Source organism: Manis pentadactyla, chromosome X (assembly GCF_030020395.1).
Source record: "Manis pentadactyla isolate mManPen7 chromosome X, mManPen7.hap1, whole genome shotgun sequence".
Lineage (NCBI taxonomy): Eukaryota > Metazoa > Chordata > Mammalia > Pholidota > Manidae > Manis > Manis pentadactyla.
This window is the reverse complement of record NC_080038.1, coordinates 142,245,427-142,270,305: the sequence shown is the minus strand read 5'-3', so window position 1 is coordinate 142,270,305 and position 24,879 is coordinate 142,245,427. Positions and strand designations below refer to the sequence as shown.

The 24,879-nt window shown below is 39.1% G+C and overlaps 1 protein-coding gene across 1 annotated transcript in view; it reads left to right on the top strand.

The window, feature by feature from the left end:
- The first annotated feature begins 7,134 nt into the window (after positions 1 to 7,134).
- The window catches only part of LOC130681894 (probable ATP-dependent RNA helicase DDX4), a 78,802-nt gene continuing 61,057 nt past the window's right edge, over positions 7,135 to 24,879 (top strand). The window contains 3 exon segments of the mRNA XM_057495664.1: positions 7,135 to 7,292; positions 8,108 to 8,193; positions 16,814 to 16,874. Coding sequence (XP_057351647.1) covers positions 8,122 to 8,193; positions 16,814 to 16,874 — 133 coding nt within the window. The 5' untranslated portion in view covers positions 7,135 to 7,292; positions 8,108 to 8,121.

Sequence of the window (24,879 nt, the reverse complement as noted above, 5' to 3'; positions counted from 1 at the left end):
GCTTCTGTGCGCTCAGAGCATGCCACTCTCCCCAAATCGCCACATGTTCACTGACCTGGACGCTTTCTCAACTCCATCTTTGGGGGTTTTAAGGCTTCATTTCGTAGGCATGATTGATTAAATCATTGGCCTCTGTTGGTTGCACTCAACCTACAGCCCCTCCCTTCCCACAGAGATGGGGGTAGTGGTTTGGGACTGGAAGTTCCAACCCTCTCAATTACATGTTTGATTCCACTGGCAACCAGCTCCCATCCTTAGCTGCGGTACAAAGTCACCTGGTTAAGCAACAAAAGACACCTTTATTGTTCTCTTTACTTTGAAAATTCCAAGGGATTTAGGAGCTGTGTGCCAGGAACAGGGGTCACAAACCAAATATCTGTTTCCTATTATAGATCACATATCACTGGCACATATTTGTCATCACTGATGATGAGTCTCTAAGCTCCTCAGTGAACCGTATCACCAAGTTTCATGGCTTCACATATTCCTCTCATTGAGTGTCCATTGGCTTTGTGATTTTTTGGTAACTGATAGAATGAGGCATATGTGACCGTGTTTCTTCTGCTAGGCTTAAAGAAGCCTTGCAGCTTCTGACTTGGTTTCTTGGAATGCTGTCTTCAGAATGTTTGTTCCTTTGAAATGCTCCCTCTAGGCGTAGGCAGCCGCCACAAGAAGTCTGACTGAGACCTGCAACCTGTAAGGAAGCTCAGGTTAGCGGCTTGGTGAGAGATGCCTGGCTACCACCCAACCGTTCCGGCCATTCCAGCCCCCAGGAAACTGAGTATGAAGCCATGTTGGATATTTAACCAAACTGATACTGAACCTTCAGATGAAAATAAGTCCCACACAACATCTGACTGTAACTGTGTGGGCGATCTCAGCTGAGCCCACTCAATCTGCAGAACCATCAAACATAGTAATAAATTGTTTTAAGCCATTCCCTTTTGTAGAAGTTAGGCAACAATAGATAACGAGAATACTGACTTCAACACTGATCCCTTGGTTACGATAGTATCTGCCAGGTTTCTCCACTCTGCAGTTACTACTTTTTCCTTCTAATTGATAAATAATATGTGAGGAGATGATACTTTAAGATCTCCTTAATGTCTTTTCTTTCATCAAAGTTTGAGCTACTAGCTTTAGTAAGCCAGAATCAAATGTTACTGTTTGATGGTTACAAAACCGTGATAAAAGTTTCATTTGGTTTTTCTATATGAATTGGCATTACGTAATTAGCGTTCTGCCGCAGGAAGAAGCTTTGTCTGATTTTCTTTTTTCTTTTCAGTATATATGCGTGAATTCTTATTTTAGTAAACGAGTTGTAGTCTGTTACTAGCATCGTTTATTCTGATGCCCAAACTGTCCCAGAGTTGTCCAGTGGGCGCCCATTTCAGCTGGCTCCTTGGTGCTCTGGTAGTTTCTGAAAGCTTCCTTGCTTTTTGCTATGGACTGATGTTTTAGGCTCATCTTACATATTTCCTGCCCCAGACCTGGTATGTTTTCTTCCCAAAGATGCTGGTTTCTTGTAATAGGAAATGGGATTTAGAGACCACAGTCTGTGCCAGCATGCCCATTGCTAATGGGTTGGTCATTGTTTATAGGCTTTTGTAATGGACAGAGCTAGGAAATCCTTTTTTTTTTTTTGGAGATAATTTATCATGAGTTCATAGTGATATTTCTAATTCAAATTTAGGAGTATACTTGGTAAGTGGAGTGCAGGCTGAGTTTAGCTCCTTCTTGCCTTTTGGCTTTGTGCCTTTGGGTAAGACCCAATCTTCAGCACTCTATCTGGTAGCCCTGTTTATTCCCATTTTACACAGAGAGAGAGTAAATAACTTGCCCAGGGTCACATGGTTAATAAATGGACAGCCAGAAATTACAAATGCTGACTTGTCAGCCAATTGCTAACTATTTGAAAGCTTCCTCTCTAACTGTTTGAAAGCTCTTACTCTTCAGTCTTAGGAGGGGTAGACGAAATAAAATTCGTCCCTGGTCGAGGTTCATTGGCAGGACCTGCTCCTTACTTCTCCTCTTGAGGTGAAATGCTTCCCTCTTTTATAACCAGGATGACTGACAGTGATGACACTCAGAAAATCAGTTTTCCTTTGCCATTTGGGACACAGAAGAGTCAGTTTTCTTTGTTAGGTATAGCTAGAATTATACTATGCTTTCCTAGTGATTATTTACCACATTCCGTAATTCACTGATAAAATATTCTTTTGCAACAAAGGGCCAAGAAGACCCCTTAATTTTAGGAAGAATTGTCCAAAGTACCCTGGCACGGTATCTGACTTTTGCTCCTTCACCCACTTTACGCTGACATTAAAGGTACTTGTTAGAGTGCTCAGGGGCCGCTGGATGTATTACGTCATCTAGGAGTTCTGGTTGATTATAACAAGGATCTCTCAGGAGCACTACTTAAACTCAAAGAAATCAGAAGGCTGATTTCTAAACCAGAATCTCAACGTATTAATTCATAACGGGGAGCAAGTAAGGCTTGTATGTCTTATCCACTGCACCTCCTTTCTTAGTATCCAAATACTTGGGGGAGTTGAATTACTGATCAGAAAGTTGCTACGTGAGCATGGAATCAGAACAAGTACTAAAGAAGTGTCTTTACCGTACAATTAAGAACAGCTTTCTAGTGACCAGTCTCCACACCCAGAGTCTTTTCCTTTTGCACCAATGTTTCCCACACTTCAGTCATTTGAATACTTCCTTCGTGATTCTTGTCATTCCTGCATACCATTAATACTTAATTTTTCTTTGACTATACTTTTTAAAAAACTTTAGAAAACTTACTTTATCCTCATCTTAGACAACTATATTTCTGAAATCATACATTTGATGTGCCATAGTTTTCTAATATACATTAAAATCAATATAGAATATAAACACTAACATAACTTATCAAAATGGAAAATGTCCACAAGTTGCCTAAATTCAGTGGTATGTGTACCACACTTTGGTATGTATAGACTTAGCCATTACTGAAAAAATACAGATTTTTCTCCCTGAACCCTGCTTGTGGTGAAAACCCTTTCTAGTCACTTACTTCCTTAAGTGTGTTAGTAGCACTATGGTGTCTTGGAGACATTATAACCACCCCTCCAACTTGCAATATTTAATTGTTAAAAATTACTTGTCTGGTTATGTGCACAGTAGGAGCTTTTCAAATATTTATAGTACCTTAAAATGAATATCTACTCTTCCCCTTTGGAGTGATCCATTTTTTACCTACTGGTAGACTAAAAGAAATGTTTTAACAGCTTTAACATGGTACTAGGCACAGTCTACATCAATAAACAAGTTATTATTTGAATAATGTGGAAATACTGCTGGAAACATAAAGTCTAAAATATTAGTTCTGTTTACCTGCATTACCTTGGAGAATTTAGTGCCTCTTTCTAAGTATGAAGGGTCTTAGCTGCAAACTTTGCTTCCAAACTGTGAGATATCTTTGAGGAAACTCTTGTCCTACTTTATACTCTGGGACTTAGAGAATTTGGAGAAAGTGTATAAGCTTTCCAATGAATCTTTTGAGACAGGAGTCTTAAGGTTTTATATTCCATCAGCCACTGCCATTGTTTCCACTAGACTTTTCCTTGAGAGATTGGCTAACTCTACCTGCAGCACTGAGCATAGTATCTAGCATACAGTATATGTTCATTTAAAGCCTATTTAACAACTTGAATGAGGTCTTCCCTTTTCCCTAAGTTGCAGTTTATTACCACCACTAATTTAAGATCTGTCTTGAGGGAACCAGAACACAGAATATACAGGTTTTCCCCCATCAAAACTGGTGTTCCTATGAAAGCTTCATAAGCCCAAATGGAATAAAGCAAAGAAGCAACTGCCATTAATTTACATGGAAAAACTTAACACTCCCAGACCCCCAAAATAACCTTTCTTAGGCTTTTCCAGTGCCTTCAGACACGTCTTGGTAACGGATGCATAAAATAAATCTGGCTAAAGCACAGATGATCAGGGACACAGTTCAAAACTATGGAGGCTTGATGCTGAGGTGCTGAGTGTAGTTCCTAGGGAAGGAGCTTGGGGTGCTGTTCTTGCTACTCAGCGTGTGCAGTGCCCTTACGGTGGCCCCATGGCCAAAGAAATGCTGAATGCTACTTTTGCTTTCTCCCTTTGTTTAAAAAAGCAAAAATTCTCTTTGGATTTCTTCCAGTTGGTGAAAACAGGTACTAATGTAGCTCTTTGGCAAAAAATGAAGTAGTGAAGTAGTGTGATGCGAGCTTTCGAAAGCAGGTGATACCTGAATGAGCTTCACTTCCTTGACACACACATCAAGGAGCAAGTGTTTACTGACTTGTCAAGGAACAAGAAACTCCCTTTTTACACGATTTGACTTCAAATTTTCAATTACATTACTATCACCCACTGCTTATTTATCCTTTCCTCGATATTGAAATTCAGTTCTCATCAGAATTCACTTTTTCTTAACCAGGGATAGCTCTCAGAAATCACATAAATTGTTTCATAAAAAACCATTTCATTGTAATACCTAGAAGCAACAGAAATCTGTTCTCTTTAAGAGTGAATAGCAGAGAATGTTTGCCAAGTGTTTAAAAAAATGTTCATTTTAGAAAATAACTGTTTTCCATACCTAAAAAAATCTCATTAATTATTATTCCATCTACACAATTTCATTTTGCCCTTTTCACTTAATATTTTCCCATGACATAAAAAGCTTTGAAAGAACATTCAATTCAAAGTGAGTTAAAATGCCTCAGAGGACTCTGTATACAAATTCAGAGTAGCAGAAAGAGTATTGGTGGCCCTCTCCCACACATATACAGTGATTTAAGATACCGGCCGCTTCAGGGGTATGATGTGAAAATTTGGATTAAGAATAGAGATTATTTAAAATGACAGTTATGTTCATCCAAAATATATAAAGAACTCAAACACCTCCACACCCAAGAAGCAAATAACCTGATTTTAAAATGAGCAGACGATATGAACAGACAATTCTCCAAAGAAGAAATTCAAATGGCCAAAAAGCACATGAAAAGATGCTCCACATCACTAATTATCAGGGAAATGCAAATTTGAACCACAATGAGATACCACCTCACACCAGTTAGTATGGGCAACATAGAAAAGACTCTAAACAAGAAATGCTGGCAAGGATGCAGAGAAAGGGGAACCCTCCTACACTGCTGGTGGGAATGTAAATTAGTTCAACCATTGTGGAAAGCAGTATGGAGGTTCCTCAGAAAACTAAAATTAGAAATACCATTTGACCCGGGAATTCCACTCCTAGGAATTTACCCTAAGAAAGCAAGATCTGAGATTCAAAGACTTGTGCACCCCTGTGTTTACTGCAGCACTATTTAGAGTAGCCAATATATGGAAGCAACCTAATTGTCCATCAGTAGATGAATGGATAAAGAAGAGGTGGTACATACACCCAGTGGAATACTACTCAGCCATGAGAAAGAAACGATTTTACGATGGAGCTAGAGGATATTATGCTCAGTGAAAGAAGTAAGGCAGAGAAAGGCAAATACCAAATGATTTCCCTCATTTGTGGAGTATAGTAATGAAGCAAAATTGAAGGAACAAAATAGCAGCTGACTCAGAGACTCCAAGAAGGGACTAGCCATTACCAAAGGGGAGGGGTGGGGAAGGGTGGGTGGGGAGGGAGGGAGAAGGGGAATGAGGGGTATTATGATTAGTTCACATGGTATGGGAGGGGGTCATGGGGATGACAGTGTAGCACAGAGAAGACAGGTAGTGACTCTGTGGCATGTTACTGACACAGGGACCATGGGCTTAGACAGAGTAGGGTGAGGGCCTCTAGAAAAAACAAAGCAAGATAATCCATTGTGGGATTTGCTTTAGCCTTCTGGGGGCGTGAGTTTTTCTGACTTTACCCAGGTGCTGCCTTTCATCCTCCAGCCCTAAACAAATGACTTGCAACCTGGGCAATGTAGCAAGCAAGCCCAAAATAATGTGGTAAAAACAGGAAGGATTCCATCTTGAAAGAAATCTTAAAACCCAAGTAGTTAAAAAGTAAGTTTCTTAACAAACAGACAATAACTCAGCCCACCTCGGGAGCAAGCAGGCAGTCTTGAGTGATACACTCCCAGACCAGGAAGCTAGTATCCTGGAAATCAGAGCAGTAAAATTCTTGTAGATAACCAGGAAGACTAATTAGAAACTTAATGTCTCTTCAAAGATAAGCATTTTGGGGTCACTTAGCAGGTGTATATTCCTAGCCCTTTGTCTCTCAACTGCTTATAAAACCCCGTAGATGACGCACCACCCCGGGACTCTCCTGTCCCCTCCTGGCCTGAGCCAGGAGCTCTGTCCTCTTGGTTTCTCTCTAAATAAAAATCTCTGCCTTGCTTTCCTATCTTGAGTGTTTGTGAAGTTCATTCTTCGACTCTGTGAACAAGAACCCCAGCATCATTACTACACTGATTGACAGTGACTGCAATGGGGTATGGGGGGAACTCGATAATATGGGTGAATGTAGTAATCACACTGCTTTTCTTGTGAAACCTTTAGAAGCGTGTGCATCAATGATACCTTACAAAAAATGGCAGTTATGTTAAAATATATTCTGGTTTGATCTTTGTTAAGTATGAGCTTTAAAAAATAATTCACTTTGAAAATAGTCTGACAAGATTTAGTGCTAGGTAGATAAATCCTCACATATTCTTGGTGGAAGAGACAGAACCAGTAATGGTGGTTCTAGAAATAAATAAAAAGTATGAAGAAAGCTGAACCCATAAAGTGCCTCATCCTCTATGCCTGGGTGTCAGACTATATTGGAATTTATATTCCTCAATGAAATATTCAAGAATTTCTTCAAATATTCAGAGAATGGCAATGATGGAAATAAAATGAAAATGAAATCTACATATTTAAATCAGTCTGTTATGCTTTTTGGAGGGATGGTAAAATACTGAGAGGAATTTCCTCTACTACTTTATGGGGCAGAACAAGACTATCTGGTTAACGAGTGTACTAAGTCCAGAAATGACCCTTGGTCACTCAGGTTGGGTTGCACTCCAAGGTATACAAAACACACAGCACAAAGTCAAGCTCTGATAAATGACCTACCCAGCGACGAGGGAATGAGTGCTGGAGACAGGGGCGGGACGATGCTGGTCTTCTGAGCGCTGATTGGCTGATGGCGCTCGTCGCCCGTGCCATTTGTTGTCGGAGCTGAGCTCCTGACGCAGTCTGCGTCGCCCTGCACGTGCAGCCGTTGAAGCGGCGTTGGCGCCATTGAGAACCGCCGGAGAACAAGCCGCGGAGAGGTGAGTAAGCCGTCTGCTTTATCTGGGAGACGGGCCTCAACCCAACTGTGTGGGCTTCCCAGAAGCTGGAATTTTGGGTCAGTGAAGAGCGCGAGGAGCCGCCTGGGTTTTGAAGCCGTGCTTTGGGGCCTTTCCGCCTCCCGGCCGAAGGTCCTGAAGCCCGCTGGGCGACCCAGATCTGGGCTCAAGGCCTGAGGAGGAGGGGAAGGCGCCTTTTCGCCCGGCCCCCGCGCGCCCTTTTCTCTGAACAGGGAAGGCTGTAGTACCATTGGTGTAAACGCGCCTTGGTGAGACCGCCCTTTATTGGAAGACTTTGGGCCACCTAACCCGTCGCCTTTACTCGCCAGACTTAAAGGCCGCAGTCCCCAGCTTCTTGTGCTCCCAAGAAACGATACAAAACCTCAAACCAAACATTTTTACCTTTGAAGGAGGGGCGCGAAAGGAGAAACCTCAAACAGTCCCTGAAGGACTTCTCCCCTTACTATCCAATAAGCCGTTTGGGGACGTTTGGATGGGGCATAGGAATTACATGAACAGATTTCGGGGAAAAGCCTCAGCGTCAGGACGGACAAAGTGATTGCTAGAGTGATTAGCTAAGTGGTTCAGCTAATTTTTAAAGATTAAAAAGGATGGATATAAACGCTGCCTCTAGGTGAGAAACAAAACTTGCCTGTTTTTACAAAAACTTTTGGGCAAGATCAGCACGTAGCTGAGTAGTTTCAAGAGGTGTATGTGAAATGATGATAGTTTATGCTTCTAAAGGTATGAGTCTGATCTAATTGATTTGTGCGTCTATTTTTTTTTTATAAAAATAGAACTGGAAGCCACAATGGGAGATGCAGACCGGGAAGCAGAAATGATCAAATCTTCTATGTATTCTCATGTTCCTGTATTTGAGAAGGTAGTAAATTTAAAGTTTGCAAACCTAGAATTTAAATGTTACAAATTTGATCGAAGTTGAAAATCACAGTGGTGGCCAAGTTTTTAATTACAGTTTGTTTCCGTGTGCCGTGCTTATCTCCATCTGATTCTTACTAGTTTATGGGGAACGAAGAGGAGGCACTCTAAGCCTCAAATAGAATAAAATAGTCTGAGGTAATTTGATAATTGAAAACTAAAATGTATGTCATAATTAACTTGATTTAAACATAAATGGTTCAGAACTTATTGTGGGTGAAGGCAAGCTTGTACAAATATAGTTGAATGTGTCTGAGAAACATACTGTAAATTGAAAAATGTAATTTGGTTCTGGGTGAGATTTAGAATCCTGAACACTGGTTTCATATAAGGGGGCTTTCAAGATAAGTATGTCAGGCTGATTCAGATGGTATTACCAGTTGGTGTTCAGATGTACAAATCATCAGACCTTTTTCCTTAATGTCATTTAGAGAGGTACGTTATACTTCAGAAGGGGCCCTGGAGCAGGTTTCTGGGTTTCTGACTGGAAAATTGACCTAACAGAACAGTGAGGATTCTACTTTAGAAAATAATATATTTGAGGGAATGTTTTTGCATGTTATCGGTCTGCAAATGTCTCCCAAGAGATTTATTTTTCCTTTAGACTTTACAGTTTGCATTAATGTTAGTCAATTCTAGCACTTTTTGATTCCAAGTGATGTCTCAGTGGAAGTTCTTATTCACACACAAGTAGAAAATATGCAGTCCTTTGTCTTATTTTCATTTCATGTGTATGTAAAGTTGACTTTAAATTATGTAAGATGTTAATCTGAATTTATTATGTTTCTTGTTTTGGAACTTATTTTAGGAATAACACCTTTTGTATGGAGTTTTTAAATAGTTGCCTTCCCATCATAAATATATTATAACAGTATCGGGAAAAGAGGAGAAAAAAAGCACCTGAGAATCTTGCTCACTAGGAAAAACACTGCTGTTAAATTCTTATTAAATTTTCTTCTGTTTCTGCCAAAGATAATAAACAGTAGTTTTTAATTCTGGCCTTTTCACTCTTCAGCACTATTCCATATTCCAACGGACATCCTAAAAATAATTTCTTACAGTTACATAATATGTATTGGACTGGGTCTACCACAATATTGCTTTTCAGCTGGTTGGGAATTTAGGGTGTTGTTAGCTTTTCACTGTAATGTTGTCATACATATCTATAGCTTATTTGTTTTAATTTGGGAGTATTTTTTCAAAAATGTAATTAGTTGGTCAAAGGATATTATATGGTGGTACACCCCCATCTAGTTCTCGACAGACTTGTTATAATACAAAGTTTAATCACAGATACAGACTTTCTTCCACTTGGCCTTTAATAATCAATCACCTGTCTGAATTTTTATTTTTTCTTAGTCTAAGATTTTTGACTTGTTATTCTTCAAGTAGTACACTGCACTGCTTCATATGGTACATATTTGTTGCCTAAGGTGTTTGAAATTGAGGGTGGCCAATTATAAAATCTTTAAAATTAACTTGTTTGGAATCTTTGTGCTACTCAGTAATATGCCTTGTTTTGTGATATTGGGAATATGAATATTAATTTATGTTAACAATTCTACATTATGACTCTTAATACATATTTGTGTGGGCCCAATGTGTAAATTTTTTGCATTTGTCTCCAACCTTAGCACTTGGCTCTGGTTGTCCACTTAGTTATTTGGCTTATTTGACTTGAAGGAACAGGGTGCAGTCAACAGCTTTGTTTGTCTGCTGTGGTTGAATAAAAAGGACAGAAACTAAGGAAGAATACGTGACATTTTTACGTTGGAGAAATTTGGGGTCTTTTAAAGCGACCATTTTGGTGGGTTGGTCCAATAGAATTTCCACCTCAGGGGACTGCTGGGCTTCTGCAGTTGTGTGGCTCTGAGACTGTCTTTGATTGGTATAGCTTAAACAATTACCTGTCACAAGCCATTTCTGAATGCTTTCCAGGATCTTTATTTAGAGATTTAATATTTTTGACTTATGTGTACATAATTTTGAACTAATAAGCCATGTCTCTGGTAGCTGCTGGAACCTCCTAGTTCTAGATTTTGAAGTGAGTTCACAATCTACCTAGGGTTAGAGCAGTGAAATATGTGTGGTTAAGAAACATCTCATGGTCAACAATTATGTAGTGCAGACATCCCAGTGTTCAGGCATTTGTACGTTGCATCAAACTTGCTGGGATGGGTATTGGAACGGGTGAGTATGGTGAGTGTACGGGGTTTGCTCACTAACTGTAATGTGTCTTCTTAGACGACCATGAGACTAAGTCTACACAGTGATCACTTCTGACCTGACCTGTTTGCCTTTTTTTTTTTTTGGTGGCATTTTTCAGAAGGTAAATACTCTTCTGATGAAAGTGGCAACAGCTTGAGATAATTAGTCCATCCTGAACTGTAATTATTATTATTATTTTGTTACCATTAATCTACAATTACATGCAGAACATTATGTTTACTAGCCTCACCCCTTCACCAAGTCCCCCCACAAACCCCATTACAGTCACTGTCCTTCAGCATCAGCATAGTAAGATGGTGTAGAATCACTACTTGTCTTCTGTGTGTTGCACAGCCCTCCCCATGCCCCCCCCACATTATATATGCTAATTGTAATACCTCCTTTCTTTTTAACTGCCCTTATCCCTCCCTTCCCACCCATCCTCCCCAGTCCCTTTCCCTTTGGTACCTGTTAGTCCATTCTTGGGTTCTGTGATTCTGCTGCCATTTTGTTCCTTCAGTTTTTCCTTTGTTCTCATACTCCATATATGAGTGAAATCATTTGGTACTTGTCTTTCTCCACCTGGCTTATTTCCCTGAGCATAATACCCTCTAGCTCCATCCATGTTGTTGGAAATGGTAGGATTTGTTTTCTTCTTATGGCTGAATAATATTCCATTGTGTATATGTACCGCCTCTTCTTTATCCATTCATCTACTGATGGACACTTAGGTTGCTTCTATTTCTTGGCTGTTGTAAATAGTGCTGCGATAAACATAGGGGTGCATCTGTCTTTTTCATACTGGGATGCTGCATTCTTAGGGTAAATTCCTAGAAGTGGAATTCCTGGGTCAAATGGTATTTATATTTTGAGCTTTTTGAGGAACCTTCATACTGCTTTCCACAATGGTTGATCTAGTTTACATTCCCACCAGCAGTGTAGGAGGCTTCCCCTTTCTCTGCAACCTCGCCAACATTTGTTGTTGTTTGTCTATTGGATGGTAGCCATCCTTACTGGTGTGAGGTGATATCTCATTGTGGTTTTAATTTGCATTTCTCTGATGGCAAGCAACGTGGAGTATCTTTTCATGTGCCTGCTGGTCATCTGAATTTCTTCTTTGGAGAACAGTCTGTTCAGCTCATCTAAGAATTTTTTAATTGGATTATTTGCTTTTTGTTTGTTGAGGTGCGTGAGCTCTTTATATATTTTGCATGTCAACCCTTTATCAGATCTGTTATTTCAGAATATATTGTCCCATACTGTAGGCCGCTCGCAGATTTTACTTTTCCATTTCTCTAATATCCAGCACACTATGCAATGTGTGTCTGCGCTCCAGGTGTGGATAACTGTAGCTGGTTATTCAGCAGTCCTGCACTTCCACTCCCTGCCCGCTCCGACTCCTTTCTTCCCTCCGGGAAGCTGGGGTAGGGGAAGTGCTCGGGTCCCGCTGGGCCGCGGCTTTTCTCTTACCCCCTTTGTGAGATGCTGAGTTCTCGCAGATGTAGATGTAGCCTGGCTGTTGTACTGTATCCTCTGGTCTCTCTTTTAGGAATGGTTGTATTTGTTGTATTTTCAAAAATATATATGGTTTTGGGAGGAGATTTCTGCTGCCCTACTCATGCTGCCATCTTGGCTCCTCCTCTCTTCAGTATGAGTTTTGATGGTAAAGTGTTTTTGCTTGAGGAAAAGAATGTAACACTTTTATTTCAAGAATGCTCTCACATACAGAAATTTTGGCCTAGGATGTAAACTCTTGGAGCAGTCACATTTGTTCCTGGCTTTAGTTATATCTGAATTTTGAGGTGCCTTGCTCTTTTTTGTGTGACCTGATAGCTTCCAGGGTTTGTGTGTGACACATGTGACTCAGAGGTGGAGTTCTGCAGCTCTGGAGGTGCTGAAGGAGTTCCATTAATTTTAGAAGAGGACTCCATGCAGCAACGCTGGAGAAACTGAAGAAGGGACCAGAGTTCAGCTGGTGAGCTGAATAGGGCTGATTTCTAGCTGGGACTGGCTACTCAAATGAAGGGATGAAGGAAGATACTGTTTGCATTTTAGGACTTAAACTTCTGGGTGGGACTAAAGGAGGAAAGAGCGATTTTCCTCATAATTCTAATTTTATATGACTCACTATCTCATGTAAGCTGTCTGATCAGTTTATTTGGACAACCTAACTCAGTTTTATTTGACATGGAGCCTAGAATAGAAGATGAAATCTTGGTATTCTGTAAAAGTTGATGAAATACTCTGATACATTTCAGAGGATTCTGAGCATAAAATGAAAGAGATATTAGTAAAATCTTTTAAGGGCTAGGGAAGGAAAATGTGGAAGTGTCTGAATGGTACCCTAAACTGGACAGTGAAGAGGCATTTTCAAGGTTCATAAATTGTCCGGTAAGTTCATTTGAATAGCAGACCTGACAGATATTTGAGCAAATCCCTACCATGTTAAAACAAAAAAACCTCTACAAGTATTCATTTCCTTGAGAAGATAAAAGACCAAAAGAAGTGTATTCTAGTATACCCTAACCCTAACCCTAAGACCTTTCTTTTGTCCCAGAGCACCTGGATGTGGATCCCTGTTTTCCACAAGCAGCTGGAATCTCAGTCTCTCCCCGTATTCCACCTGTCTTAGCTTTCCAACCCCACTAATCTCCAGAGCACCATGCCATGTAGGTTCCTGCTTCCAGAGCAAATCTCTAGGGCTGAGTTTTCAGTAGTCCTAGGCCTCCACCCCCTCCCCACTCCGTTTCTCTCCTTCCTGCTGGTGAGCTGGGATGGGGGAAGGGCTTGGGTCCTGCCAGATCACAGCTTTGGTATGTTACCCTGTTCTGTGAGGTCTGTTCTTTTCTCCAGGTCTATGCAGTCTGGTACAGCCTTCTTTCCTGTTGCTCTTTCAGGATTACTTGTATTAACTATATTTCCATATATGTGGTCTTGGGTGGAGGTTTCTGTCTTACCTCTCACACCGCCATCTTTAATCCTCCAGAACAAGCACGTTTTTAAGAACCAAATAATAATATAAATAGTGAAAAGGGCTGTGAAAAAGAAATTAGAAAATGTGTGTGTGTGACTAGGGTGACGTGGATTTAGATTAGGTAGAGAGGAAAAGCTTCCCTGAGACAATGACTAATGATCCCAGACCTGAAGGAAGCCCAGCCAGACATCACATGCTGAGGGCCTGAGTAGGGAGCAAACTTAAGATATCAGGATAACAGGAAGAAATACAATGTGTTAGTTTCTTACTGTTGCTGTAACAAATTACCACAAACTAGGTGGCTAAAAGCAATAGGAATTTGTTCTCTCACAGTTCTGGAGGTCAGAAATTAGAAATCAAGGTGTCAGTAGGGCTGTTCTCTTTCTGTAGGCTCTAGGAGAGAATCCATGCCTCTTCTTCTAGCTTATGGTGGCTGTTAAGTATTCTTTGGCTCATAGCTACATCTCTTTCTGCCGTCTTCATCTGGCCTCCTGTGTTCCAGTTTTTACTGTATGCCTGTCTTAGAAGGGCATTTGTGATGACAATTAAGGCCCATCCAGATAATCCAGAGTAACTACATTTCAAAATCCTTAATTGTATCTGTAAGACCCCTTTTTCCAAATAGGATAATATTTATAAATTGCAGGACTTAGCGTTTCCTATCTTTGGGTGACATTTTCAGCCTACTACAGTTAGTACGGCTAAAAAGCAGGGAGATAAGATGAGTGGTAGACAATGAAGGCAGAGAAGGAATGGGAGAAGGAGAAGGAAAGGAACCTGGAGGCAGTTGTGGACAGAGTTAATAGGACTGGATGTACTAGGTAAGGGCGGGGGAGTAAGAGTAATCAAGGGTGATTAACATAAGCAACTAGATGGACGATGGTGCCAGTAACTGAAATGGGGTATCAGTGGAAAATGAACAGATTTGGGAGGGAATAAAAAAATGAAGAGATCTGTATTTGCTATGTTTGAGATGCCCATGAAAGCAAGTGAAGATGCCAGTCAGTAGGTTATACGAATTTTTTGCTTAGGAGAGGGATCAGTGCCATAGATATAAATTTGGGAGTTTTCTGCATGTTAATGGATTTAAAGTTATGGGATTAGGTAAAGTCAGATGGTATAAAACAGATTTAGAGGGCTTTGCCATGAGTTCTGGGACACTCCACCTTAGAGGTCCACTAGAGGAGGTAGCAAAGGAGTTCGAAGAGGGGTTGGCTGATGGGGAGTGTTTCTTAAGCCAAAAAAAAGAATGCTGTAGAGAGGAAGGAAATAGTCATTTCTAATGTGGCTGAGAGCTCTGGTTGTATGAAACATAAAAGTAGTAATTCTATTGCATGATTTCCTTATTAAATGCGTTTTCAGTGCAGAGCTGAGGATAGAGGCTAGACTAGAGTGCCTTGAAGGAGAAATGGGATATGAGAGAGAGGAGGGCAGCAACTATAGACGTTTTGTTTTCAGAGGGGCAGAGAAGTGGTGCAATAGCTGAAGAGAATATAAAGTCATTTTTAAGGTAATGAAAAAGGTTAAGAATTTTTTTATGGTGAATTGTGAGAAAAAAATTCAGATGTTTTATTTCAAAATTTGACTTGGAATTTATAAATTCCATGTACGTGGGTTGTTAAATTCCATAGCTTGAAGATCATCTAATAATAGTAGGTTTTCATTTTTTTAGTGCCAAAGTGTTTCGTTACCTTTTGTCAGCTTTATAACACTTAACAAAACCAGCCCTTTTTGGTTCTATTCACTCAATGATACTTTGGCTACTAGAAAAGAGAATGAAGTCCTCAGGGTTTCACTTTAAATAGGGAAACTGGGTTACTCTTCTTATTTGTCTTATTAATGTCTATGGTCACCATAAATTGGAACTTTGAACTGTAGTAATTAACAAAATCCCAAGGCATTTTAAGGATGCACTTTCTGTTTTTAATAACAGAAAAGTAATTGGGTGACTCTAAACCTTTATAAAAGTGGTGGTGAAGTCATTTTAGTGTCTTTTGTGAAAGAAATTTTAGAAAAAAATCTTACCTGAAGATACCTACCTTAGTGCACTCCCTCCAGCTTTGGGTTTATTTAAAGGAAATTATTTGAAGGAATATCATGACCATTGTAATGCAGTCAGTTAATTATAAGGTATCATCTGTAAATTTTAGGTCACTTTTCATTCTTAAGTTATTGAATTCTGATTTTCATGTGCAAAAATTTCAGAGTTCTATTCTGAAAGTTTTGCCCTAAATAGAAGCTTATGTGAAGGGAAATAAAGGAGTAGATTAATGATGATAAGGACACCGTAGGAGGTAAAAGTGAGAGAAGAAAGTTACTCAAGGTTTGTTAACCCAGACACACCCTAAGAAATGTTGGAAGAGTCCAAAATTAAGTTGACATTTAGCTGCTGATGCTATTCAAGTTGAATTTTCTGAGTCCAACAGCCATTTTACTATTGTAAAATGCATAAGCAATAATAACAAATAAATTTGGAGGGGGGACTAAAGAAGAGAAAAAGGGCCAGTCAGTATTTAAGATCAAGGGCAATCTCCAGCTATTGCTGCAAAAATTTTGATTGAAATTAACCATGAGTATCCTGACCCTGTAGGTGACATACACCACTTCACTGCATTTGTAGTGCCCCTGCAACATACATGCACACACTCAAACACACATGGTTTTTAGTGCATGTGTGAGGTTTTATTTTAGAGTGAATTCCTTCTATAAAAATGTGAACACAATTTGTTTCACTTTATATAAACACAACTGAAAAGTTTTAGGAGTAGATTTCTGTAGTACTTTACTATAGAAGTTGTCTGCTATTCTCCTGTGCAGTGCTGATGAGTATACTGTGAAACACCAAACTCTGTAAACTGTGTTGCATATTGGCAGGCATTGATTTATTCATGTATTTCTTTGGTCATATTTTATTTAATAATAGTATTTGCTTGTACTTTTCAGGTTTTTGGGTGGCTAAACCTAAGTCAAGTGTCAGCAAACTTTCCAGAAGGGCCAGATTAGATTTTGCAGGACTTCTGGTGTCTGTTGCAACTTTGCTATCGTAGTGAGAGAGCAGCCGTAGGTATACTGAGGGTGGCAGTGTTCAAGTAAAACTTTATTTACAAAAACTTGTGGCCCACCAGATTGAGCTCATGGCTGCAGTTTGCCGACCACTGTTTTCAGTGATATATGAATATGCTATACATACAATGTTAAAGTTAATGAATGTTAATTTTAAAGTTATTTATGTTAATAAAGGAATATCCAGTGACCCAGAAGATCTTCACTCTGCTGTTTTGTTTTGAGTAAAACCCAGTTGTTAAATTTTTCTAGTATTTGTGAGTTAGATGACCCATTCTCATTATTCAAAGATATACTGGTATTTCCTTCCTTGTTACAGGACACATATTCTTCTGGAGCAAATGGAGACACTTCTAACAGGACTCCAGCTTCATCACCAGGTATGTGTTAAGCCAAAAAGGTGGAACCCTTTCTAGGTTAAGGCTTCATCTAGTTAGTGAGCAGAGTAGTAGACATCTTGTCGAGGCTATTTAAACAATTTCCTAGTGAGAATTCATTCTGACGTGGATATTTAGGGATGGGGGCCACTTGTAGCTAGAGAATTGTACAGTGGAGAGAGTGTAGTACTATGAACTATGTTATTTGATTTAGTGGGTTTCCTGTAAACCTCTTTGCCCAGCTAGGAAGTTGCGTATTTGGCTTTCAGGTTGCTAGGGAAATGTTAGGGTTCCTGACACAAGGGAGGAGGAGATTGAACTCTAAGTTTGATGAGGCAGTGGTAGTGACCTGTCAGGATACCTGTTATTTAAACCAAACCTGCCATACCATCGAGATTTCCTGACTTTGGGATCTGAACACTGATTTGGGAAATGTCCTAGGAGAATAAGAGAAGCAAGTCAGGATAAGGGAGCCACTGGTTTTCCCCAGCCTGTTTCCACTGGGTTGCCTCAATATTTTATAGAGTTGATGTGGATGGGAAGAAGGGTGCAGGTGGTAAAACTTGGACTAGGAAGTTAAACTCATGGCTTAGTCTTCCATTTTGTTGAAGTCCAAAGCAGGCTGAAATGCTAGTTCTAGTATATATTTTCAATTTTTTTTTGCTGTGGCAAAATACACGTAAAATTTATTAACCATTTTTAGGTATACAGTTCATTGGCATTGTTTATTCACATTGTTGTGTAACCATCAACACCATCCACCTGTAGAACTTCTTCATCTCCCCAAACTGAAACTTCACACCTGTTAAACAATAACTGTCCATTCTCTTCACTCCCCAGCTCCTGGCAAGCCGCCATCCTACTTTCTATAAATTTGAGTTACTGATGAACTTACTACGAGTCTCTGAATTTGAGTCACTACTACTATTAAGTCTTCCTAGTGCAAGAGAGAGGGCCTGGTACACCAGGTAGTTTCATCATTTCCTTCATCCAAAGGTAGTGAATGAAATAAAACATTTGATACTCCGGGGAGCTACTGGCTCACTGAAGCCTGTCTTAAAGTGAAAAAACCTGTGGAAGGTAGTTTCTAAATGTGAAGGGGGGTTTGAGAATAGAGTTCATTAGGTTAAAGCAAATTTCATTCCCGTGCTCACCTTAATTTCAGAGTAATTCTCTTGATAAAAGTTAAGTTTACAAGAGATGCTTTTGCTATTGTCAAGATACATTTAACTTTCATAAACACTTAAATGAAGTGGTTTAATATGGAATATTAAGATTCTGAAAAGTTCCTTCAAATTGCTGCCTGCTGAAACCTCAGTAAAAGGCTAAAAACCCTCAGTAAAAGGTTCTACCATGTGAACCACATGCACATGTGTGTAGCTGAAATACATATGGGTGAGAGTAATCCACACCTTTTAACATGTTTATCTGTGTCAGGAGAAACCTTGTTCTTTGAGGTGTCAGAGGCCAATTTTTGTAAAGGAATGAAAGTTTAGGTCTATAGTATATTAAAGCATAACATTGTTTTGTGGCGAAATCTTCAAGAAGCTAGACTGAAATTGCCACCAACCAAGAGCCAAGGCTTAGCATTAGATCTCTGACTGTTCAGGCTAGTGAAATGAAGTCAGGTAATGAAAAATGTAGATTGCCTGCTTACCTTCTTCTGGATAGCAACTTCTTTAGTAGCTTGATTGATTAATTGATTGACTTATATTTATTTATATATCTATTTATTTATTTATTATTTTTATTAAGGTATGATTGATATACACTCTTATGAAGGTTTCACATGAAAAAACAATGTGGTTACTACATATACCCGTATTGTCAAGTCCCCACCCATACCCCAATGCAGCTACTGTCCATCAGTGTAGTAAGATGCCACACATCCACTGTGTGCCTTCTCTGTGCTTGTAGCTCTTTTTTAATTAAAAATTTTTTCCATGGAAATAAATTTTCTTATTAAAGAAATACATGGGAAAGCCACAGATTTCTGTGTGTTAATTCTGTATCCTGCAACTTTGCTGAATTCTGATATCCGTTCTAGTAGTTTTGGAGTGGAGTCTTCAGGGTTTTTTATGTACAATATCATGTCATCTGCAAATAGTGACAGTTTAACTTCTTCTTTACCAATCTGGATTCCTTGTATTTCTTTGTTTTGTCTAGTTGCCGTGCCTAGGACCTCCAGTACTATGTTAAATAACAGTGGGGAGAGTGGGCATCCCTGTCTTGTTCCCAATCTCAGAGGAAAAGCTTTCAGCTTCTCGCTGTTCAGTATGATGTTGGCTGCGGGTTGGTCATATATGGCCTTTATTATGTTGAGGTTCTTGCCCTCCAGGCCCATTTTGCTGAGAGTTTTTATCATGAATGGATGTTGAATTTTGTCGAATGCTTTTTCAGCATCTATGGAGATGATCATGTGGTTTTTGTCCTTCTTTTGTTGATGTGGTGGATGATGTTGATGGATTTTCGAATGTTGTACCATCCTTGCATCCCTGGGATGAATCCCACTTGGTCATGGTGTATGATCCTCTTGATATATTTTTGAATTCAGTTTGCTAATATTTTATTGAGTATTTTTGCATCTACATTCATCAGGGATATTGGTCTGTAATTTTCTTTTTTGGTGGGGTCTTTGCCTGGTTTTGGTATTCGGGTGATGCTGGCTTCATAGAATGAGTTTGGGAGTATTCCCCCCTCTTCTATTTTTTGGAAAACTTTAAGGAGAATGGGTATTATATCTTCTGTGTATGTCTGATAAAATTCCAAGGTAAGTTCATCTGGCCCGGGGGTTTTTTTGGGGGAGTAGTTTTTTGATTACCGCTTCAATTTCTTTGCTGGTAATTGGTTTGTTTAGATTTTGTGTTTCTTCCTTGATTAGTCTTGGAAGGTTGTATTTTTCTAGGAAGTTGTCCATTTCTTCTAGGTTTTCCAGCTTCTTAGCACATAGGTTTTCATAGTAGTCTCTAATAATTCTTTGTATTTTTGTTGGGTCCGTTGGGATGTTTCTTTTCTCATTTCTGATTCTGTTGATGTGTGTTGATTCTCTTTTTCTCTTAATAAGTCTGGCTAGAGGCTTATCTATTTTGTATATTTTCTCAAAGAACCAGCTGTTGGTTTCATTGATTTTTTTCTATTGTTTTGTTCTTCTCAATTTTGTTTATTTCTTCTCTAATCTTTATTATGTCCCTCCTTCTACTGACTTTAGGCCTCATTTGTTCTTTTTCCAATTTTGATAATTGTGACGTTAGACTATTCATTTGGGTTTGTTCTTCCTTCTTTAAATATGCCTGGATTGCTATATACTTTCCTCTTAAGACTGCTTTCGCTGCATCCCACAGAAGTTGGGGCTTTGTGTTGTTGTTGTCATTTATTTCCATATATTGCTGGATCTCCATTTTAATTTGGTCATTGATCCACTGACTATTTAGAAACGTGTTGTTAACCCTCCATGTATCTGTGAGCCTTTTTGCTTTCTTTGTACAATTTATTTCTAGTTTTATACCTTTGTGGTCTGAAAAGTTGGTTGGTAGAATTTCAGTCTTTTTGAATTTACTGAGGCTCTTTTTGTGGCCTAGTATGTGGTCTATTCTGAAGAATATTCCATGTGCACCTGAGAAGAATGTATATCCTGTTTTATTTGTATATAGAGTTCTATAGATGTCAATTAGGTCCATCTGTTCTAGTGTATTGTTCAGTACCTCCATGTCCTTACTTATTTTCTGCCCAGTGGATCTATCCTTTGGGGTGAGTGGCGTGTTGAAGTCTCCTAAAATGAGTGCATTGCATTCTATTTCCCCCTTTAGTTCTGTTAGTATTTGTTTCACATATGCTGGTGCTCCTGTGTTGGGTGCATATATATTTATTTTGGTTATGTCCTCTTGTTGGACTGAGCCCTTTATCATTATGTAATGTCCTTCTTTATCTCTTGTTACTTTCTTTGTTTTGAAGTCTATTTTGTCTGATACTAGTACTGCAACACCTGCTCTTTTCTCCCTATTGTTTGCATGAAATATCTTTTTCCATCCCTTGACTTTTAGTCTGTGCATGTCTTTGGATTTGAAGTGAGTCTCTTGTAAGCAGCATAGAGATGGGTCTTGTTTTCTTATCCATTTAGTGACTCTATGTCTTTTGATTGGTGCATTCAGTCCATTTACATTTAGGGTGATTATTGATAGGTATGTACTTAGTGCCATTTCAGGCTTTAGATTCGTTGCTACCAAAGGTTCCAGGTTACTTTCCTTACTATCTAAGAGTCTAACTTAACTCACTTAGTATGCTGTTACGAACACAATCTAAAGGTTCTTTTCTATTTCTCCTCCTTTTCCTTCCTCCTTCATTCTTAATATATTAGGAACCAAATTCTGTACTTTTTGCCTAATCCTTGATTGACTTTGGGGATAGTCAATTTAATTTTGCATTGCCTCGCAATCAGCTGCTCCACCCTCCCTACCGTGGTTTTACTACCTCTGGTGACAGCTATCCAACCCTAGGAACACTTCCATCTATAGCAGTCCCTCCAGAATAGACTGCAGAGATGGTTTGTGGTAATAATGTCTAGCTGCTTAATAGCTACAAGCTGCATGTGATGGTTGAGCACTTGAAATGTGACTAGTAGAACTGAAGAACAGAAGTTTTAATTTCATTTTAATTAATTTAGTTTGGAATTTCAGTAGCCATAAATTTGGGGAGAGCCTTGCACACATTAGAAGCTAGCATTTGGAGAATTATTAATTTTTCTGTCTGTGTCCTTGCCTGGAATGTTCTTGTCTTTGTAATGTCACTTTCCCCTTCCTCTCTACTGTTTGCCACAAGCTTGGCTCCTTAGTGATAGTGAAACTGATCCTTCCTTCATATTGGGATCCCTTGAACGTTGGATCAATTACATTTTGAGTAGATCTTTCTCAAGTTGGTGTCTTCCCAATGGGTTTCACTCCTGGACAAGTTTACCATGGATTCAATGTGATCAAAGAATTGACAGCAGAATGTTCTTGGGGTGAAAGGGTTATACCCAACTTTATTTCCACGGTGGCACATCAATCACTGGAATCCCGTCCACTCAGAGGGAGTCTGCATGCAGCAAGCCGGTCTTTGCCTCTGGGCCTCTATACCCCCGCAGCCGCCTCAGTCTCTATCCTTGTGGCACTGCCACCACTCCAGCCTCTGCTCCTCTGTCCTGCAGCCTTGCAGCTGTACCACTCTGTCGCCCAGAGCACTGGACAGAGCTCTTTATATAGAGTCAATAACCACATATATCGCCCACGTATGTGTAGTGAGCTAGCCAGCTACAGCTCGGTGAGAATTCTGGCTACAGGAACCTTCACTCTATCCAAGTTGGTTTGGGCTTTCCATGATCTGAGAGCATTTCAGTGTAACCTGATTACTGCCGCCTAGAACTCAGCATGCTTTAGGTTACTTGATGAAATGTGTAGCCTCATCAAGGGAGAAGGAAACTGGTATGAGTTATGATGTGAGAATCTAGCTAGAGGAGGACCGTATAGAAGAGAGGGATATGTCACTTAAATATTTTTTAGCATTTTTTATTTTTGGAGGGTTTTCTTACCCTGTTAAATATGTGGCAACTAGTAAGAGTTAAGAATTCAAAGAATAATTGTTGTCTTGTGGTTTTATTGTGGAACGTTTATTGAAGACCTTTTTATAAAAAGAAATACCTACTATATTTAAAAATGTCACATGCATAAATTATAAAGCTTTGTAAATATTTTGAACCACCACCCATTCTAAGAACATTACTAATATTGTTAGATAGATTATGTACTCTTAATCTGTCCTGTCCAGTCCCCATCTTGCACTGTTTCTTTCCCTTCCGTTTTAAAACGTTATCACATATGTATATCCTCCCAAACACTGTATTTAAGTTTGCTTCTTTGAGTTTTATAAAAATGACACCTTAATAGTCTTTGTTTTGCAATTTGAATCTTTTATTCAATATTGTTACTAACGCTTATGTATGTTTCCAGTTAATCATACTCTAGTGTGCAAATATACCACACATGTATAATGTATATAATACTACATGATATAGAACACAATATAAATAGTACTCTGTTGTGCAACTGTACCACATATTTTTATTCTCTTCTTGATGCACATTTGAGTTTTCTTTTTTGCTGTTATGAGCAAAGGTGCGATGAATATTCCTTTTTTTCCGAGCTTGTGTGCTTCTGAGTTATGAATGGTGTTGAATTATATCATATACTTTTTTTTTCAGAGGGCATCTCTCATATTTATTGATCAAATGGTTGTTAACAACAATAAAATTCTGTATAGGGGACTCAGTGCACAGTCATTAATCAACCCCAAGCCTATTTCTCAACAGTCTCCAATCTTCTGAAGCATAACAAACAAGTTCTTACATAGTGAATAAGTTCTTACATAGTGAACAGTGCAAGGGCAGTCATATCACAGAAATTTTCGGTTTTGATCACGCATCATGAACTATAAACAATCAAGTCAGATATGATTATTCGTTTGATTTTTATACTTGATTTATATGTGAATCCCACATTTCTCCCTTATTTTGTTATTTTTTTTTAATAAAATGCTGAAGTGGTAGGTAGATGCAAGATAAAGGTAGAAAACATAATTTAGTGCTGTAAGAGGGCAAATGTAGATGATCAGGTCTGTGCCTATAGACTAAGTATTAATCCAAGCTAGACAAGGGCAACAAAACATCCACGGATGCAGAAGATTTCTCTCAAAACAGGGTTGATGAGGTTCTAAGCCTCTCCTCTGTTGATCCCCAATTTCTCTCCTGATGGCCCCTCTGTGACTGTGCCTGTCTTAGGCTGTTCCTCCCTTGAGGAATCTTACCCGTCTCTGGCTAACCAGCCATCTCCAGGGGCCATACAGAAAAATGTAAAGTTGGTAAGTGAGAGAGAAGCAATATTGTTTGAAAAGGTTAGCTTTTTACTTCTTTGCAGATTTATGCCCTGTGGCTTCTATGCCCAGCATTTGTCTTGAGGTATCTTTACCACTTGGAAGAATTATGATACTCGGTAATTTTCGATATGAGACACGAATTCTACTAAAGGGTTGTAATTAGGAAGGAAGAAGAAAAGCTATAGAAGTAGCATATGGAAGAAAACATGGGAAGATTGATTGTTTCTTTGACATATCTTCTTGTAGAGAATCATAAGCATGTATAGTTTTTAAACTACTAATTAAATTGCACACACACATTAACATAATAGGAAAACAACTACATAACAAAAGCAGACCTACAATTACCAGCCATATCCAGTGAAACCAAGAAAACCAGTTAGGTACCCTAGGCATTTGTGAAAACTTATCAATGATATGATGGATATTGTCTAACTGAATTTGAATAGTTTGAGAAAAATCAGACAAATTAAGACAACACATTCCTGGGAACTCTTCACATCCAGTATGTTCTTTTAACAGTAGATAGTCTATAGTTGCACGATTTTGGAGCACTGCAACTTGCACTTCTCCAAATTCTTGGTTGAGTTCCGACAGTATAGATCCAGTCAAATTTGTTGTTTTACTGTATGCACAGGCCAGCTTAGATATCTCCTTCTTCATTCCAATGGCAAGTCCAGGAACCGGTGGGATGAATGCTGCTACAACTGCAGCAGCGCCAGGATCTTTGTTGAAGCTTTTTGATGATCATCTTCTGGAATGACTCTTCCAGAAGATGTTGATGTTGGAAGTTCTTCTTCATATCGTATCTTAATTCGTTTTCTGTGTAGCCAAATTAGGCTTTGATCCTCCGTATAGACACAAACAAACCCTTTGCCCACACTTTGATATGACCTTTATACCATTGTGAAGAACCTATTGGAGATCACCACACAGGAACTGCCTTTTTTTTTTTAAGAGAAAGGAATATTATCAGAAAAATGTACTTCCTTAGCTGATCATCTGACACCCTTTAAAAGATCAAAATTAAGGATATGTAAAGCATGCATTACTCGTTGATTTGCAGTTAGTTTTATCCATTCAGGGAGTAATCCCCCTTTTCTTT